Raw genomic sequence first — 18,639 nt, 5'->3', positions numbered from 1 at the left:
AAAATACGAACTGGTTTATTGGGAAGAAATATCGGCCATTGGCTCACATAACTTAAAAAAGTATCTAGTGATATATTTAACTTAAGGCATAGCCTGCTTCAAGGGCATAAGCAATGCCATTAGAATTTTGTTCCTTTTCATCTCTTGGCACCATGCCCTGGGTTGGCTTCCTTCTCAGGCTCCATGTGGTGGCTCCTGGCAGCTCTAGTTCACATAATCCTTACTGTTAGCAATCTCAGTGGAAGAGTACATATCACTTTGCCACGTGTGCCAGCAATAGTCATCTTACATTTTGCTGGCTCTGATTGGGATACATAGAATGACAATCCAGTATGTCAGGCCTAATTTGTATAGCTACTTATATTATTGAGAGAGGGCACAATACCACCTAAAAAACATCGAGGAATAAACCAAATTATGAATTATGAGGAAAAGGGTGACTAGATACTGAGTAGCAAAACAAAAATCAGATGTGTGTTATTAGATACCAATGCATAATGTTTCCTAATGTGTTGGTTTTATCTTCTTCACTGGACTGTCAGTGTCCTAGGATCTCATAACATTCTGTGTCTTAGTAGTGCCAACCTAGTACGCAATGTATAATAGAATACTAGCTGATGGCTGTTCTCTCCTTATGTTACTAGAGAGAGCTCACTAAAAAGGAAAAGGCAGTTTAATAAAGGGAGAGTTTACAGAGGAATGGGAAGGACTAAAGGAATTGACGGGGAATGGTACAGCATGTAATGACTGGCAGCCTGGGAGGCAGAAAACCTGAAGGAATGGGGAAAAGAGCTTTAAGTGGAATCCAGGAGAAGCTGTAGCTGGGAAGGAGATGTCTGACAAGAGCTGTGACTATAAATAGAGAAATGTAGCCAACTGCCAAATGTGGTCCAGTAAAGGACTGGGGAAAACACATTTGTCTTCTTTCCTCTATCCTCCAAACTTCTATTTAGCTCTCACTGAGCTAAAGCTAGTGAGAAAGAGAGGGCTTTAGTGATAGAATCGTAGAACCCAGCTTCTAATATGAAGCAAGGAAAATAGGATGAAAATTGGGCCTGAAAGAACAAATGGAAAATGACGCAGACATCCCTTTCTTGTCCTGCAGAGCAACTCCAAACAGAAGCAGTCCTATTGTGTGCTGACGGTATAGAACAGCATTTCAGGAGAGAACTTGTTTATCCTTCTCAACAAGTTTGTTAAACATGTTTAATTTTATTAGCATTTTAGGATTTTAACATTCATGAATTCATCCACCAGAAAACGTCTTGTGAGCTGGTGTAGTTAAAAAGCTATCATTGCCATACTGATATGAAACTCCCCGAGAATATTTCACCTGGCAATCCATCAGGAAGCATCAGCTCAGCACTTGTCAAGGACTGACAAACTTGATAAATGTTTGATGATCTTAAAAATGATTGAATGAATAAATTAAAATATTTGAAGCCAAAAGAATGTAAAGGGAAAACTAGTTGCATTTTCCTTGTGGAGCTTGAGGCTGTAGAGCTCTACAGTACCTGTCCTGTCTGCTGAGGTCTGACTCTGGCATCTTAGTTATTAATTGAGGTTCTGTCTCTCATAGGAAATGGAATTGCAGTAACTCTTTGGTAGTAACATGCTCCATTATTAATTGTTATGCTAATAATCCACCTTGAAATGCATTTTAGTTAAGGGTTTATTATGTCATATATATGTATATGTATAATGTATAATGTATATGTATATGTATATGTATATGTATATGTATATGTATATGTATATATGCCTCATTATACAATCTGGTATTATTATGAAGTGCCAATCCAAACTTTTTTTAAACAGATTTATGTCATAGTTAAGCCAAAATGCATATCTTGTTTCTTGGCAATCCTGTATATGTGGAATCCTGCTTTCATGTGCATCATCATTCATTTATTCATTCAACAAACATTGCAATGTAGGTACCATGTACCACACAGAGCCTAAGCCCTTATGGTGCTTATGCCTAAAGCAATATTTCAGAGTTAAATGAGACCCTGAATTAATTGTCTAAAGATCTGTAAAAATAAAGATTCTGATTCGTAAAACCTGGGATGTACACTAGAGTACATTTCTAATCATGTCCTGAATGATGGCAGTGTTGTTGTTGGTTTATGGACCACACTTAGAGAGCAAGGGTGGATTTATTCAATCCTCACAACAATAACCTCATAAATATTGAATTTTTGTTGTTTCTCTTTCATTCTGTTTTTGTATACCTACCATGTGCAAAATACTGTACTACACATTGTAGAAATTTTGGGGAAATTACTTCACAACAGATAAAGCTAGTTTGACACATAATGATGGTTATATGAATCTATTTAAATGAATCATCCATAAAAGGCAAAACTATCATGACAAAATTAGATGGTTGGTTACTTGAGTTAGAGAGAGAGAGAGAGAGAGAGAGAGACAGGGCTGTGCATGGCTGAGAGGTCTATTGAACTGGTAATAATCTTTCTAAAAAACTAGATTACTATAATGGCTGCACAACTTGATAAACATACTAAAATTAATTAAGATGAATAAAAGTTATGATATCTAACTATACCTCAATAAGTCTCAGGTAGTTATGATACAGTGTGAACAAATGCAATAATAAAACATATTGTCTTACAAGAATACCCTTGGCAGGGAATAGGGAGGCAAAGTTTAGAACAGAGGCAGAAGGAACACCCATTCAGAGCCTGCCCCACATGTGGCCCATACATATTCAGCCACCCAATTAGATAAGATGGATGAAGCAAAGAAGTGCAGGCTGACAGGAACCGGATGTAGATCTCTCCTGAGAGACACAGCCAGAATACAGCAAATACAGAGGCGAATGCCAGCAGCAAACCACTGAACTGAGAATGAGATCCCCGTTGAAGGAATCAGAGAAAGAACTGGAAGAGCTTGAAGGGGCTCAAGACCCCATATGAACAACAATGCCAACCAACCAGAGCTTCCAGGGACTAAGCCACTACCCAAAGACTATACATGGACTGACCCTGGGCTCCAACCTCATAGGTAGCAATGAATAGCCTAGTAAGAGCACCAGTGGAAGGGGAAGCCCTTGGTCCTGCCAAGACTGAACACCTAGTGAACGTGATTGTTGGGGGGAGGGTGGTAATGGGGGAGGATGGAGAGGGGAACACCCATATAGAAGGGGAGAAGGAGGGGTTAGGGGAATGTTGGCCCAGAAACCGGGAAGGGGAATAACAATCGAAATGTAAATAAGAAATACTCAAGTTAATAAAGATAAAAAAAAACCCCAAAACAAACAAACCCATATAGTCTTGGCTCCCTTTGGCGAGGAGATGGAGCTCACAGAATCTGATTTGTCTAAGTCACTAAGTAGGAACAGCATACTAATATAGTAGTCCTATTGAGGCAGAAGTCTTAGTCAAAACCTTAGCTGCCAAGAGAGGTACATTAGGAGACTGATCCCATTTAACCAAGATGTTTTCCCCTCTTACAGAATTGCCATCTTCCCAGACACATCCTAAGTGTTGGCCTCCTGGAATCAAAGCACCCAACTGTCAGAGGACAGGTCACAAGTTGGATGGCTTCTGGCAGGCCCTTTGGCTTCATTAGAGTGTTTTAGTTTTTAGCAAAAACAGCCAATTCTATTTAGTTTAGTAGCTAAGGAGTTGGGCAGCTCACACTCTCATGAAAATTGAGACTCAAACTCAAAGCTGAGCAGCTAAGAACAATGTCCACAAATCATAAACAGCAGGAGCCCAGAAAGAGAGTTGCTGAACATCATGACCCAGGGACCTCAGTGTGGTTACAAGAGAGAAAACTGTCTGCCTGCCTTGTTTTTTTCCTTGTGTTACCAGTTCCTGACTTGAGGCCATGCAGGTGCTGGTAGGCTGTTTGCCTAAGTCTAGGCTGCAAGGGCAGATGGTGAAAAAAGTGAATATACAGCTACCTTTTTTTTTTTTTTTGAGACTCACATATTCAATGAGTTCTTCAAGCTCAGAGATGGATAACTAAACAAACCAACAAGCAAAATCCCTCTGCACCTCAAACCGGTATGTACTATAGCCATTCACAACTAGACGTTGCAGTCCCAGCAAAATCACCTTGTTAGAAATTCAGAGTTTGGGCTGGGGAGATAGTGCAGGTGGTGAATCACTTGCTTTGTAAGCATGAAGACCTGTGTGTTGAATCTCTAGAAAAACTAGGCATAGGCAAGTTTGCCCATACATGAGATCACAGCACTGGCCAGGAAGAGCAGGGACTCTTTTAGCTAGTCAGCCTAGCCTCCTTGGCTAGTTTCAAGTCTGTAAGAGACCCTGTCTTAAATACTGCTGCTGCTGCAGCTGCTGCTGCTACCACCACCACTACCACCACCACCACCACTGTAAAATAAAATAGTCCCCAAACAAACAACAACAAAAACACAAGGAAATAGTATCACAGGATTGATGCCTGAAGCAGCCTAATGGGCTCCACCTACTCTGTGTGTGTGTGTGTGTGTGTGTGTGTGTGTGTGTGTGTGTGTGTGTTGGCCAGAGGCAACCTTAAGTGTTGTCCACCATTTTGTTGTTGTTTTGAGGCAGCGTCTTTCCTAGGCCTGAAACTCACCAAGTATGCTAAAATGTCTGGCCGTAAGCTCCATGGATCTGCCTGTCTCCACCTCCCCAATGCCAGAGATTACAGTCATGCCAAGCTTCTTTATACTTGTTCTGGGAATCTAATTCAGGTCCTCAGGCTTGCAAGACAAGAACTTTCACTGACTGAACTACCTCTAGTTCAGGTTTTTAGAAATACACATAAAAATCAGAATGGGGGCTGGAGAGATAGCTCAGTGGTTAAGGGCACTGACTGCCCTTCCAGAGGTTCTGAGTTCAAATCCCAGCAACCACATGGTGACTCACAACCATCTGTAATGAGATCTGATGCCCTCTTCTGGTGTGTCTGAAGTGCACATACATATAAATAAATACATAAAAAGTTAAAATAAATAAATTTAAAGATAAAAAAATCAGAATGGTGCAGAGAGGATTAGCACGGCCCCTGCATATATAAAAGACATGCAAATTCACAGAGTTTTTCATATTTTTGTAGGCGCCAACTTCTCACCTTGTTTTGTCAGGGAGAACATGGCCGTTACTTGACCCAGTCTGAGGGTCCCCTGCTGGTTTCCTATTGGCAGCGTCTTAAGTGTTTTAAATAAATCCTTTTCTGAAGAATAATACATATACTCATGAATTGCAACTAATTTAACTTAAGGAGTTTTGATCAATAGCATGTTAAATCTATAGAATTAGACTATGAACTTGTATGTCTTGTGTCTTGAGACTATTAGAGTTTCATTTTCTTCCTAAGGAGAGGAACCACTCAGTGGTTAAGAGCACCGACTGCTCTTCTAGGTGTCTGGAGTTAGGTTCTCAGCACCCACATGGCAGTTCTCAGTGCATAACTCCAGTTGCAGGGATGCCATACTCTCTTCCAGCTTCTAAGAGCATTGCATGCATGTTTTAGATAGACATACATGCATGAAAAAGACCTATATACATAAGAGTAAAAATAAAGTCTAAAAAAAAATGTTGCTATCTATGCAGAGGAATTTTAGAAAAGGTGGCTTGCAATTCTCTGGAAAAGAAATAGATTGTATAATATATCATCATATTAGAAATATTACACCCAAAGAGGGCTGGGGAGATGGCTCAGTGGTTAAAAGTATTTGCTGCTTTTGTAGAGGACCCAGGTTTGGTTCCTAGCACCCACATTGGGTGTCTTACAAACACCTGTAACAACTCCAACTCGAGTGCAGTGGATGCCTCTGGCTTCTGTAGGCACTGACACACGTGTACATACCCACCCTAGACACATAATTAATAAATAAGTACATAAAAGGAACATCATATTAAAAAATTACAGAAAACTTCTAGAAAACACCAAGTGATTACATCTACTTAGAAGATAGTTCAGTTTGCTTTAATGTTTAGCCATTTAATTATTCAAAGTGCCAAATAGGACATTAGGGGTAGTTTTAGGAATTACTTTCATCCTAAAGCTTTTTGTGTAGTTTTGAGTCACACACCATACGCTTCAGCATCTTCTCACCAAGCCTTATTATATTCTCTTGGCCAATGATGACATGTCCAGGGACTTTAAGGGGGATTACAGTTCCAAGAAATAGAATATCCTTAGGGGACCATAAGCACAAGGGACTAAACATATGTACCTTCAAGTCTCCCAGTTACCAAAGATTTTACAACATACTTATCACTCTTTAATGTCTTATTTTCCAGTGCCATTCTGGGTAGGTGAAGGATGTCTTTCCTCTTATACAGATTGGAAGTTAGTTCTTAGCACTCATGTCAAGCAGTTCAAAACCACTCTAACTCTAACTTCAGGGGGATCTGATGCCTCTGGCCTCAACAAGCATCTTCAGTCTCACATACATATCCATACACATGTACATAATTTAAGAATCTTTTAATATACAAATATGGGTATAGTTTACATTGTAAATTTTGCTAATTCTCAATCTTTATCCAATTCAGCAACATATATGTATGTCTATCATTGCTTACTCTTGACATTGATCATTCTGCTTCATTTCATTCATTCATTCATTCATGTTATTATTTGTTGGGCTAGGAATCCAATCTAGGGTCTTCCTTGTACATGCTAGTAAGTGCTATCACACTAAGCTATGCTCTTATCATTATGTCTTAAAAATTTTCTATTTTAGGGTTTATTTTCATATATATATCTAAAGATGTGTGTGTGTGTGTGTGTGTGTGTGTGTGTGTGTGTGTGTACTAGGTATATGTGGATGTGCATATGGATGCCTAAGAAAAGCATTTACTTCCCTTGCGGGTGGAGTTATAGGCTGCTCTGAGGCTCTCCATGTGGGTGCTGTGAGCTGAACTCTGCTCCTGTAAGAGCAGCAAGTGCTCTTAACTGCTGTGTCATCGCTCTAGCTCCTTAAAAATCTTCTAATTGTTAGCACAGTTCTCATTTTACTTCTGTTTCTTTGATGGCAAACTATGCATATTAATGATTTTAAGCTTTTCTTTTTATGAATAGCCTGACATGTGCTTTGTCATTTGAACAGTCTGTCCACTGTGTGTAAATTTTTGTATCTGTTTAATTAAGAGAATAACCAAGAATCAGGGACCCCTTTAGACATATCGAGTGAGTCAGTTTTAAGAACTCTGCAGTATAGTGCAGACAACTATCTCTCATTGGAGTTTAAGTCCTCCTCCCCAGCCCCAGGGTCTTATGTCTTACCTAGTAGCTTATGCTAGTCAGCCCAGTATCTCAAACAGTTCTCTTTCTCTGTGTGTACCTATCTACTATAATCAGTTCAGTTCTACAGATGGAGCTAAAAGGAACACAGTTGATGTTATTGATGGGCCAGCAGCATTCTTGTGCTCTGTCCTTCAGGGACCAATACTCTTTGAGATGGTCAGCAAGAGAAGACTGATGTGTGGTGAAGAGCCCCCTGTTTCTCTGAGAGAAGTTAACAGATCCTTTGGGGATATGTGTATGATTTTGATTTCTCATTAGCATTGTGAGAGCCAATGAAGTGTGACTGACAGTTACATAAGTCAATACAAGAGCACTTTGGGAGAGCCAAGTTTCAGATTTTTTTTCTTATAGATTAGGCTTCCATTCTTTCAGAACTCACTGGGAAAGCAAATCAGAATGCTTTTGATTCAAGAACTGAATGCAATGAAGCTATGTTTCTAGGGAAACCATCGTGGTTAGAGGGAAATAAAATGCTAAGTTTATTGATCAAATGAAACATAACTGCAGAAATGAAAGTACACCCTAGACCTGGTCAGTGTTTTATTTTCACTGTATTTGCATGTAGTTCATGTTTTTCTAAAGATGAAGTACAACTTCCCAGACTCACAAAGCAAAGAACATATAGCACCAGGAAGCATTCTTCACGAAATGTTAGGAAAGATCAATATGGAGTACCAGGCAAATAGAAGTAAGAGGGAGAGAGCAGCCAAAGATCCTGCAAGCAATGAGCCAGTCCCATCTGCTATGCTGGGTTTTCATCCCCAACTTCAGAGCAAGTCAGTGTCTTTCAACAGGAAAGACATCTAAGGACTGGAGAGATGGGTAAGTCAGTGTTTACCAAACAAGCCAGACAATGGATATTTGAAGCCCAGCATCCACATAGCCAGGTGTGGTGTGTACTTCTGTAGTCCCAGCACTGAGGAGGCAGAGGCAGACAGATTTCCTGGGTTTCACTGCCTGGCCAGACTACGAGAGACGGGGAACCCCAGATTCTGGTGAGAGATGTTGTTGTAGAGGAGGTGCATGGTATGTAAGAAACAACAGCCAAGGTTGATCTCTGGCCTTCACACATGCCCATGCACTCACTTGATTGTGCACATACACCCACAAAATGATAGTGACAAAATAAAATAGAACCTTTATTCTAAAAAGACATGTAAATATTCTGTGGTATTCTTTTATCATACCATTGAATATAGTTCAAAGGCCTAAAGTGAAATTTTGAAAGATCAGAAATCATAAAAATCCTGTAATGCAGATGAAACAGGAAAAATTATAATAAATGTTTGGATTTAGAGACGAATGTTTCAATCACCAAAATTTCATGTGTAACTGCACAAAATGCTGATGTGGTGAAATTAGAAATGCAAGGAACAGTTACAAGAGGAAATATTCCTGAGGAATGCAAGCACCTTTGTTCCCGAGCTTCTCTGAAAGCTTGGATTATTAAGTGTAATTTAAATCAGTCTATTAAAGTTAATTTTGTGTCAAACTAGTTCAATTGACCTAGGGAAATGAACCCTAAGAAAGAGTAAGTTGCATTGACAATACAATTCTTATTTAATTAATAAGTAATGCCAAGGAGCTTTTGGCATTAGAAAGGATATGTGGTTTTTTTTTTGTTTTTTGTTTTTTTGCTTGTTTTCAGACAGGGTCTTACAATGTAGCTCTGGCTGTTCTAGAACTCCTTATGTAGACCAGGATTCCTTTAAACTCACAGAGATATGCTTGCCTCTGTCTCCCAAGAGCTCTGGTTAAAGATGTTCTCTATCATGCCCGATAAGAGATAGTTATTTTCTATATGAGCACTTGGTGTGCACACATGCATACATGTACACACACACACACGCGCGCACACACACACACACACACACAGTGCTGATGCCTGAAGAGGCCAGAGGTATGGGATCCCCCTAGAGCTGAAATTACAGGCAGTTGTGAGCAATCCATATAGGCTCTGGGAACCAGACTCAGGTCCTTTGCAAGAACAGTATATGTTTATAACTGCTACACCATCTTCCCAGGCCCCAAGATATATTATTAATATAAAGCAAATCGGACTTCCTAGCTGAGGGAGATGGTATATACATATTAAGATTGCTGGCTCTGGGGGCTGGGGATTTAGCTCAGTGGTAGAGCGCTTACCTAGGAAGCGCAAGGCCCTGGGTTCGGTCCCCAGCTCTGAAAAAAAGAACCAAAAAAAAAAAAAAAAAAGATTGCTGGCTCTGTATTTTGGTCATAAATGTTAAATAAACACAAAATTAACTTTAATTTTGATTATATGTAAAACAGCAATGACTTGTGGGGGAAAAATCATTATGTGATCTCAGCAGTCTTGGGAGCCAAAACATTGCCCTTTTTGTTTCCAGGAGCAAGGACTTAGGCTTTCACAGTCATTTGAAAATGGCTGATCCAGATGCATTTGTGTTCCTGTCTATGCTGCAGACTTTTCACTGGTGGTCTCCATCTTCTTAAGATTAATATGGTCTGGCGGTCTAATACATGTTCAAATTCATTATTCTTCCTTGTACTCTCAGGGATCCTAATGTAAAGACAGGTTCTCCAGCTCTAACATACACCAGAATCACAGGAGTCTGACCTCAAACTCAGGTGGAGCACCACCTACTGAGGTCTATATGCATCCTGTATGCCTGCCCTGACTTAGAATTCTTAATGACCTGCTTCTGGCTACTTCTGTCTTTATGCATTGGAGTAGACATTTAATTTATTTTTTATTTTGTGTATATGGGTGTTTTGTTTGCCTGTATATATCTGTGTACCCCTTCTATGCCTGGTTCTCAGTGGAGACCAGAAGAGGGGGATAATTTCCTAGAACTTGTTATAGATGGTTATGAATTGCCTTATAGACACTGGGATTTGAACCCTGACCCTCTGGAAGGATAGCTAATGCTCTTAACTATGAAGTCATTTTTCCAGCCCTCTATTGCAGTGAACATTCGATGAACATGTTCACTTTGTTAACTCGCAATTTCCTAAGTTATTTCATGGATGATAATTCCTTTTATTTTTCTCTCCCCACCTACTTTTTGGATTTGAACATCCTGAAGTAGTGTTGCCATTTTCTATGGAATTTCCTTAACCCCCCACCCCCAGTACCTTTAAATCCTCATATCTCCAATTTATACTCTTGCTTTTTTCCCCCAAGGATTTTATTTTCATTTTTATTTCTTTATCTGTGTCTGTGTGGATGCCATGTGTGTTCAGGTGTCAATGGAGGCCAGAAGAGATTTCCTGGACCTGGATTTACAGGTGGTTGTGAGCTATCTAATATGGGTCCTGGAAACCAAACTCTGGGCCTCAGGAGGCTCCCTATTGTATTTCTAATACTCTTTACCTTCTTCTTTCCCTAAATAATAATTCTGCCTAATTTTGTTTTATGATTGCAACTTCTTGAACACACACCCACATACATGCACATGCACATACATGCGCATGCGTGTACACACACACACATACACACACAGATGCACACCCCCCACACGCATACCCCACACATACCTACCACATACCATGCATACACACACACACACACACACACACACACACACACACACACTCACACACACCACACTCCTCTTTTTCCTTGTGCTGTCTGTTTCTGCTGCTCTCTGTTACTTTGCTTCGCTTTGTTTTCTGTCTCCCATGAGAGAGCTTTCCTTCACAAGTCTGATAATCTTTGGTTATCTGCTCATAAGAAAGAAAAAAGACAACACGTGTTTACAATCATCTGAAACTGAGTAAGAAGACAGGGGACAGTTAATGGTAAACTTTCCCATAGAGCCATCTGTTTAGGGCTAGGAGGTGTGTGCAATGGCGGAGCATTTGCATGTGTGAGTTTAACCTCCAGTACTGACAAAAAAAGGCAGAGGAAAGTGAGAAATAAAAAGTGTGGTACGGACAGCTCTGGAACTATAGCTCGAGGGCAAACCATCATACCATCATAAACGTGTTTTTGCTTTGGTAGAAGAGGTATTTGCATGGATGTTCTAAGTAGGGAAGGAAATATGGAGATCAGAATCCAGGTCTTTTGCAAGCAGAGTAAGCTCTTGACTGCTGAGCCATCCCTCCTGCCCTAACCATTCCTTTCCGAGTGTTCACTGAACGGAAACGTATGGCCACGTATATGGAAGCATTTGGTTTATTATTCTTTTCTGATGTTTGAATTTGTCTTGATTTTGATTTGAGCGGATGTTTGATTAAATGTCAAAGAATCTGGTGGAAGTAAAAGGCATTGAATATAAGATGGAGTTTTAGGGACCGGCTCCTTAAATCTGCTGCTTTGCCTGGTGTAGGGGCACGGGCCTGCAATCCTAGGAGTTGGGAGGCAGAGGCAAGAGGAATGGGAGCTTTGAAACCAGCCTTTATTGTATAGCCAGGCTCAAAAAGCAAAACCAAGCAAGTAGGTTTTGTTTTGTTTTTTCCTTTTTTGATACAGGGTCTTTAGTTCAGTCTCAGTTCCCATATACCGGGTTTCTATTCACCACCCGTCTTAGTTAGGGTTTCATTGCTGTGAAGAGACAACATGATCAAGGCAACTCTTATAAAGGAAATAATTTAATTGGGGCTGCTTACGGTCTCAGAGGTTCAGTCCATTATCATCATGGTGGGAAGCATGGCAGCATGCAGGCAGACTTGGTGCTGAAGGAGCTGAGAGTTCTACATTTTGTTCCGCAGGCAACAGGAAAAAGATGGTGCCAATCTGGACATAGCTTCTTGAGCATATGAGACTTTAAAGCCCAATCCCACAGTGACACCTACTCCAACAAGGCCATACCTCCTAATAGCACCACTCCCTATAGACCAAGCATTCAAATAGGAGAGTATGAAGACAAATCCTATTCAAACCACGACATCACCCAACTCACTTTCTCCTTAAATCTGAGTATGACATTTGTACAAGGCAATCAGATGGTTTAAATAATGAGTGTAAGTGATCCTAGTAAGCAGTAGAGAACTATTTTAACTTACTGGCATTCAAAGAGAACATACAGTGTTTATTACAACCTCTCAGGAAGGGGGTCGATTCTGATAGAGAATAATGAGTTTATTGATGGTGATTTGTCCATGTTACCATAGCTTAACAAGCTCAGTTCTTAGTTGGCCCATGGTAGGAGTGCCATGAAGTAAAGGTATGACTTACTAAATTGTTACATAAAATTGTTTTTGTTTGTTCAAGGTGTCAGCTGCTTCTTCCATGGAGCAGATAGCTATAAGAGTTTGTAAGAATAAACCCTGAATCTTAGTAATACTAAGAGGCCAGTCAGAGGCCAGTCACTTTGTCCAATAGTAATTTGTTATGTCCGCTTATAGCTTGACTTGAGTAGCTCTCTTCTCTTTCTTCTCCTCCGAGCTTTCTAGAACATTCATCTTCTAGAAAGGGGCCAAGGTCAAGTTAATCTCCCGAGGAAGTAGAAAAGCCCATTGCTTAGGAGACTTTCTTTTGACTATGAAAGTTTCTCAGGATAACTTGTTTATTAAACGTATATGTGTTTGTGTGCAGAGCGAGATGGAAGCCATGCTGATAGAATTCCAGTATCTGCCCATTGCAAGCTACAGAGCTTTTGGCACAATCTTGTTGAGGACAAGCACCATGCCTCCATTATGTAAGAAGTGTGTACTAAATATTTTTTCAATGTTTACTTACTGATATTAACTTATCAGTACTATTAACATGGAACTTTAGTTGCTAGTTCTTTCTCATATTCTTAATAGAATTCTAGCTCTATCTGGCATACTCAATAAATAATGTAATAAGTGATTTGAAGTTCAAATTAAATCCTTTTTTCACATTTATTTATTTTGCGCACGCATGAACAACATACTATAGAGTGCACACAGAAGTCTGAGGACAGCTTTGGGAGGCGGGGTCTCCTTCCATGTAGTTCCTAGGGATAGAACTCAGGTGGTCAAAAAACAAAAGCAAAAGCAAAACCAACCAAACAAAAAACAACCAACAAAACAAAAAACTATAAAAAAAAAACCCCAAAAAACTCAAGAAACAAAACAACTCACCTCAGGTTATGCAACCCAGCCTTAAAGTTCCACTTTCAATATTGGGCTTTCTGTATTTGTCAGGAATATCATTGGCCATTTATTGATGGGAATATTACTCCTTTATTTAGAGACACACATACAGACACCATTTGAAGGTATAAAAATAATTTCATCCTTTAATTTCATCATTCTAGCTCTCTTAAATAAAGCCATGTGTACAGCAATATATTTACATATTAAGTAATTATAATAGAATGACTTGATATAAACAAGTTTATATCAACAGAAAAAATAAATTCAGGTTGCCATCGAGTCTATTGTTCTTGGTATAATGTTCAGTGCTTGTCAGTCCCAACCCTCAAAGAACTCACAATCTAATGATGAAACAGCGTAGAAAGTAAAACTGTATTTTCCATAATAGATATGAAAACCTTCCCCAGTCAGATTTTCAAAGTGAATCCTCTGACTTCCTCTAAAGTAGCTTCGTGAGCAGTATAAGCTGCTTTTCCTTTCCCTCGGAAACAGCATATATCTTGCACAGTTCCATGCCACCCTTTCCTGGTGTAGTGATTATTTAATCTCAATCAGGGGTTTCTGTCCTGACTTTGATCATTCAGTTCCCAGATAAAAGACACACAACTTTTATACTTATAATAAGCCTTTGATGCACTAGATCTGGACAATATCTACCCTCTAAGCTATTATGTATCCACTTCCCTATCAATAATTCCGAATTACAACTTGCCATTTTCCATCTGGGCTGTCCTTAACTCAAGAGGTCAACCCTCATGGCCACGTTTTCATGATTCACCTACCCCATGGTGTCCTCTCTCCACATACTACCCTCTCCTTCTGGTCCCTAATTGGGACCCCAAGCCCAAGAACCAAAACTCTGCCTATCTCTCTTCTGTTCAGCTATAGGCAGTGGACATCTTTACTCACCAATCAGGCAAGGTTACCTAAGTGCAGATTCTCTCATCCCGGGGGCAACCAGGCCTTGGGGGCCAGGATTTAGCATTACAATGCATAGCAAATGACCAAACTTTAACACCTTCCCTCAAGACTTTACTAGTCAATCTTACCATAAAGATGGTTTTACAAGTTACCTAATTGGTTGATGGTTAAGTCTTTGTTGTGCTGGCATGTGTGTCTGTGACTGCTGTTTGTCTCACTTTGCGTACACCAAATGACAGATAACCGAACTCTATTCATTTTATCAATGATGCTAGATTTGGCTCAGAACTGTTTGATTTATATTGGAAACATCATCGAAGATCAGATCTCCTTGGGAAGGCTTTTTTTTTCTGGTCTGTTTCATTTACTCTGGCTAGACCTTGTGTTTGGAAGATGGCATTTATTTATTTATTTGAGCATATTCGAAAAAGCTCGCAAGGACCTCAGCAAATTGCCTTTTTTTTGGTATTCCAATTAACCAGCCAGTCATTGTAGTCGGAAACGGGATTGCTATGATTTTTTTGGTGAAATTATGCTACTTTATTTAGGATGGAAACACACTCCACAAGTTGCCAGGGCATGTATGCACCCAAGTGGGAGTGGATTTGGGGACGGAGTGGATTTCCAGATACCGTTAGTTCTGGAATAGTTTAAATGTAGGTCCCACACCCAAACCCTAGTTTCCTTCTCTGGTTGGACAGCTCTGGTTGCAGTAAGTACCTTACTGACACATTGAACAATCTTCTTTATATGAACATCAGAGGCCAATGGCTTCTTCTTCCAGTCACGATCCTCATGAGTTGGCCACTCTCTTCAATTTCTTCGTTTCTTTGGATGCTTGTCTTCAGTGTTTCTTCTGCTTGGGCCTGGCTGGTCTTTTCTGTGTTCGCCGACCCCCAACACAATCATAACCTTAGCGTCTCCCTCAAGAAACCCTTACTTCCAAGGCCGAATCTTTCCCTTTTTCTGTGGGGGTTCTTCAGGCCAAGTTTAGAACTTGCTCATCAAGACTTAACTTCCTGGGGCTGTCTCTGGTTACACCGAGGGCCAGGCGCAATCCTTTCCCAGAACTTGGTGTACCAGTGCGGGGCTCAGGTGGGACGGCACGCTCAGGTGAGCGAGCTGATTAGCGCGGTGTGAGGGGCTTCGCGCTTTTCCCACAGAGTCCGCCCACCACAGCTGCGGCTCCACAGCCGGCCTCGCCTCCCGCGTCCAGCGTGGCTGAGCTCCGGAATGGCTGCGGGTGGCGAATCCAGATGCTGCCCAGCTGCGTCCCCAGCACAGCACTTCAGGGCGCAGCGAGCGTGAGGAGACGCCCGCTGCCGGCCGTGGGCTTTGTCCGTCCGCCGCTCCGCCCCGCCCCGTGCCTCCCCGCCCCCTCCGCGGTCCCACTTCCTCGGCGCGGGAGGCGGGAGCGCGCCGGGCAGCGAGGGGTTAAGCCGACGCGCTTGAGGCGCGGAGGGATCCGGAGGCGAGCGGAGCTCGGTGCTGAGGCCGCTTCAGCGAAAAAAAAATGTCCGCCTGAGGAGACCCACAAGTTCTATCGGGGGGACAGCCAGCCCGCCCGGGGAGCCACGGGCGGCCAAGCCCGAGAGCCGCCCGAGCCGCTCGGACTCAAGCGCTCGCGCGGGCCCGAGGCAGCCCAGCCGCCGGCGGCGCGTGGGGAGGGGGAAGCCCGAGCCCGCGCTCCCGACCAAAGTGAACTTTAATCGGGAAGGTTGGATGCGGAGCCCGGGCGGCAGGTAACCGCGGGCGACGGGCGGGACGTGCGGAACTCAGGTCCCTTTGTACCGCGCGGAGCCCGGGGCCGCGTCCAAGTTGCGGCGCGCGGCGGGGCGGAGGCGCGAGCTGCGGGGTCCAGGCCCGGGCAGCGGCGCTCGGCCTGCTCGGGGCTCGGGGCTCGGCGCTCGGGGCCGGGGAGCCGCCGAGCCCGCCTCATTGTTCCGCGAGTCCCGGGCAGGGCGGCCCAAGTGGGAGGAGGAGGCCGGGCGGGAGTTTACCGTGCGCGGACGCGCGTGGGGCGCTCTCAACCTACCGGGGGGACCCCCGCTGGGGACGTCCGGGCCGCAGACGCGGGCCTGCGAGCGGCGCGCTCCCCGCAACTTGTCAGCTCTATTGTTGCTGAGCGAGTGAGTCACTTGGTCTTCGGGTCGCCGCCGCTTTCTCACTCCCTCGCTGGGCGCGGGCTCGCTCACTACTCTGCCCCCGGGGACCCCGAAGCCGAGCCACCTTGGAAACTTGCGGGAGCCAGCGAGCCACTCGTGGGTTCCTGCATCGTAGCGGCGCCCGTCTCTGTCCTTCGGGGATGCGTGGGGGTCTGGCGTGTCGGTCGGCGCCCCCTACCCCGAGCGCTGCCCCTCGCTCCCTCTCACGTCGAGCGTCCGGCTCTCCGCGGCTCAGCTTGTCTTCTCTGCCTTAGGACCTGCTAGAAGTAGCTGAAGATGAATCCCCAGCAGCAGCGCATGGCCGCGATAGGGACCGACAAGGAGCTGAGCGACCTGCTGGACTTCAGTGCGGTATGAGAGCTTTCCTCCGCATCTTGGGGTTCTGCCGAGGTTTCCAGAGATAGCAAGCGAGGGAGAAAAGGGGGAAAGCGACATGGCAGCGGCCAACTCCATCTGCTTTTCAGCGCTAGTTCTTAGGGCTGGAGTCCAGCTCCCCCAAGTTGGACACCTGAACTTTGATGTAATGTCTAGACTTGCAGATTTCAAACTTTAATGCCAGAGGGGTCATTCGATTTAACTAGTTAAAAGGAGAACAATGTAATCATGAGCTCTGGTTGAGTCACTCCCTTCTGATGATTAGTAAAGATTTTAGACTTTATATGAAAGAAACATTTTTTTCCCGAACACTTCTCAGTCTTTCCCTCCCCAAGACTTCATGTAGCTTGTGGTACCTGAAAGATGCCAGTTTCAGAAAAGCCAACCCAGTGCTAGAATTCTCAGCCTTCTGAGTTGAGTGCTTTAAGTAAACATATGCCGTCTTCCGCGTATGTAATATGGAAAATGAGTTAAAAATAAAAGGTGAAGCTGCAGAGCCCATTGCCCTTATTTCTTACTAATGGGTTGAATTTTAACGTTAACTGCTCCTAGAAGGCACGGCCAATACCTGCTGTATTAGAGCTGTTATTATCTTTCCTGTATGTGGTAATTTCATCGGACATGATTCTGATTGCAAGTGCTTATTAAGTAATGTTAATGTAATGAGAATCACTTAGGGCCAAAGTGAAGATCATGGGTAAAAATTTACTATTTAGACTTAATTATCTTGTACTCTTGCCTGTGGCTGGGTTTTCATAGCAAGCAGTTCTTCTGAGCAGTGTTAGTAAACATGTCACTTGTTATCGCCGTCCTCGGTCAGCATGTATCTTCCATCTTCACGGTCCCTGTGAAAATTAGGGAACTAATTGGTGACACTTGGTGAACTTTTCTTTGCAAGGAGTATAGAAGAATTTTAAGATTGATAGATACATTTGGGTTATTTTGCAGATGTTTTCTCCACCTGTTAATAGTGGGAAAACGAGACCAACGACACTGGGAAGTAGTCAGTTCAGCGGGTCAGGTAAGACGATGTTGAAAATCAGAAATTTATATTTCAGTGCTCTGACATATTTTAGTAGAAAAGTATAAAGCATTTTAGTGTTTGTCACACCATTTTTTCTTTTTAAGTGTGTCTGGTTAAAATTATAAACTAAAAGAGCCTCAAACTTGGAGAATTGTCCTAAAGATTGCTTGGATGTTTTAAAAAATTTTTAACATGGAGTTAAAGTTGCTCTTTTTGTGAATGTTAAGATTGAAAATTGTCTTGACCGTGATGAATTGTGTCATGACTGTGTTTAGAAAAGTGCCCAAAGAAGGAGCTTTGTGGTTCATGGGTGTTCCTTTTATATATGAAGACATTTAATGTATTTTCACCTCAGTGTTATTAAATCCCAGGCTACAAAATGGATAAGTCATTTAATCTATGTGCATAAGAGGTAGAATGGAGTCAAACAAAAATTAATAAGTTGTATTTATTTTAAAAAGTGGCCTTTACACATTATGAAATAAGTAATTTTGTCAACATTAGTTTAAAATGTTAATTTTATGTAAAAAATAAATAAAAACCTTAGATTTATTTTAAATGACATAGGACCAAATTTTTGTTCTGTAATCAGATTATATTAGGATTATTTTTTAAAGTTAGAGTCCTAAGCCAATGTTATTAATGTTAAATTTGTTTGCTTTGGATAAACTATGTTTGTCATATTACTGAATATTGTCCCACCTTTAAAAAAACTTATAATTTAAAAGTTAGTCTTTCCAGAGCAGGGATACAGAAGTTTAATTTCTGTTTCATTTCAATTTACTGTGTCCAAAGCTATGGGGAGAAAAGCAGTGAGAGCAGCATCCTGGGAGA

At 42.1% G+C, this 18,639-nt stretch overlaps 1 protein-coding gene, 1 long non-coding RNA gene and 1 other non-coding gene across 46 annotated transcripts in view; all 3 read left to right on the top strand.

Annotated features, from left to right (window-relative positions):
• LOC148004240 (uncharacterized) overlaps positions 1-2,319 on the top strand; it is a 54,487-nt gene extending 52,168 nt beyond the window's left edge. For all 6 annotated transcript variants that reach the window (XR_015627825.1, XR_015627826.1, XR_015627823.1 and 3 more), the window contains one exon: positions 1,106-2,319. This is a non-coding gene — a long non-coding RNA (uncharacterized LOC148004240). The remainder of the gene's footprint in view (positions 1-1,105) is intronic.
• Positions 2,320-4,960: 2,641 nt separating this feature from the next.
• Positions 4,961-5,069, top strand: LOC120094424 (U6 spliceosomal RNA). Its single transcript, XR_015628366.1, has one exon. It is a non-coding gene; the product is annotated as a U6 spliceosomal RNA (small nuclear RNA).
• A 10,673-nt stretch (positions 5,070-15,742) lies between these two features.
• Positions 15,743-18,639, top strand: part of Tcf12 (transcription factor 12) — a 307,523-nt gene continuing 304,626 nt past the window's right edge. For 27 of the 39 annotated variants that reach the window (XM_087560635.1, XM_087560630.1, XM_087560631.1 and 24 more), the window contains exons 1-3: positions 15,743-15,983; positions 16,661-16,757; positions 17,730-17,802. In XM_087560635.1, the coding sequence (XP_087416761.1) occupies positions 16,683-16,757; positions 17,730-17,802 (148 nt within the window). In that variant the 5' untranslated portion in view covers positions 15,743-15,983; positions 16,661-16,682. 39 annotated transcript variants of the gene reach the window in all.

This window comes from Rattus norvegicus, chromosome 8, assembly GCF_021556685.1.
Source record: "Rattus norvegicus strain SHRSP/BbbUtx chromosome 8, alternate assembly SHRSP_T2T, whole genome shotgun sequence".
NCBI classification, from domain to species: domain Eukaryota; kingdom Metazoa; phylum Chordata; class Mammalia; order Rodentia; family Muridae; genus Rattus; species Rattus norvegicus.
Note: the sequence above shows the minus strand (reverse complement) of the source record. Positions and strands in the feature narration are given on the sequence as shown.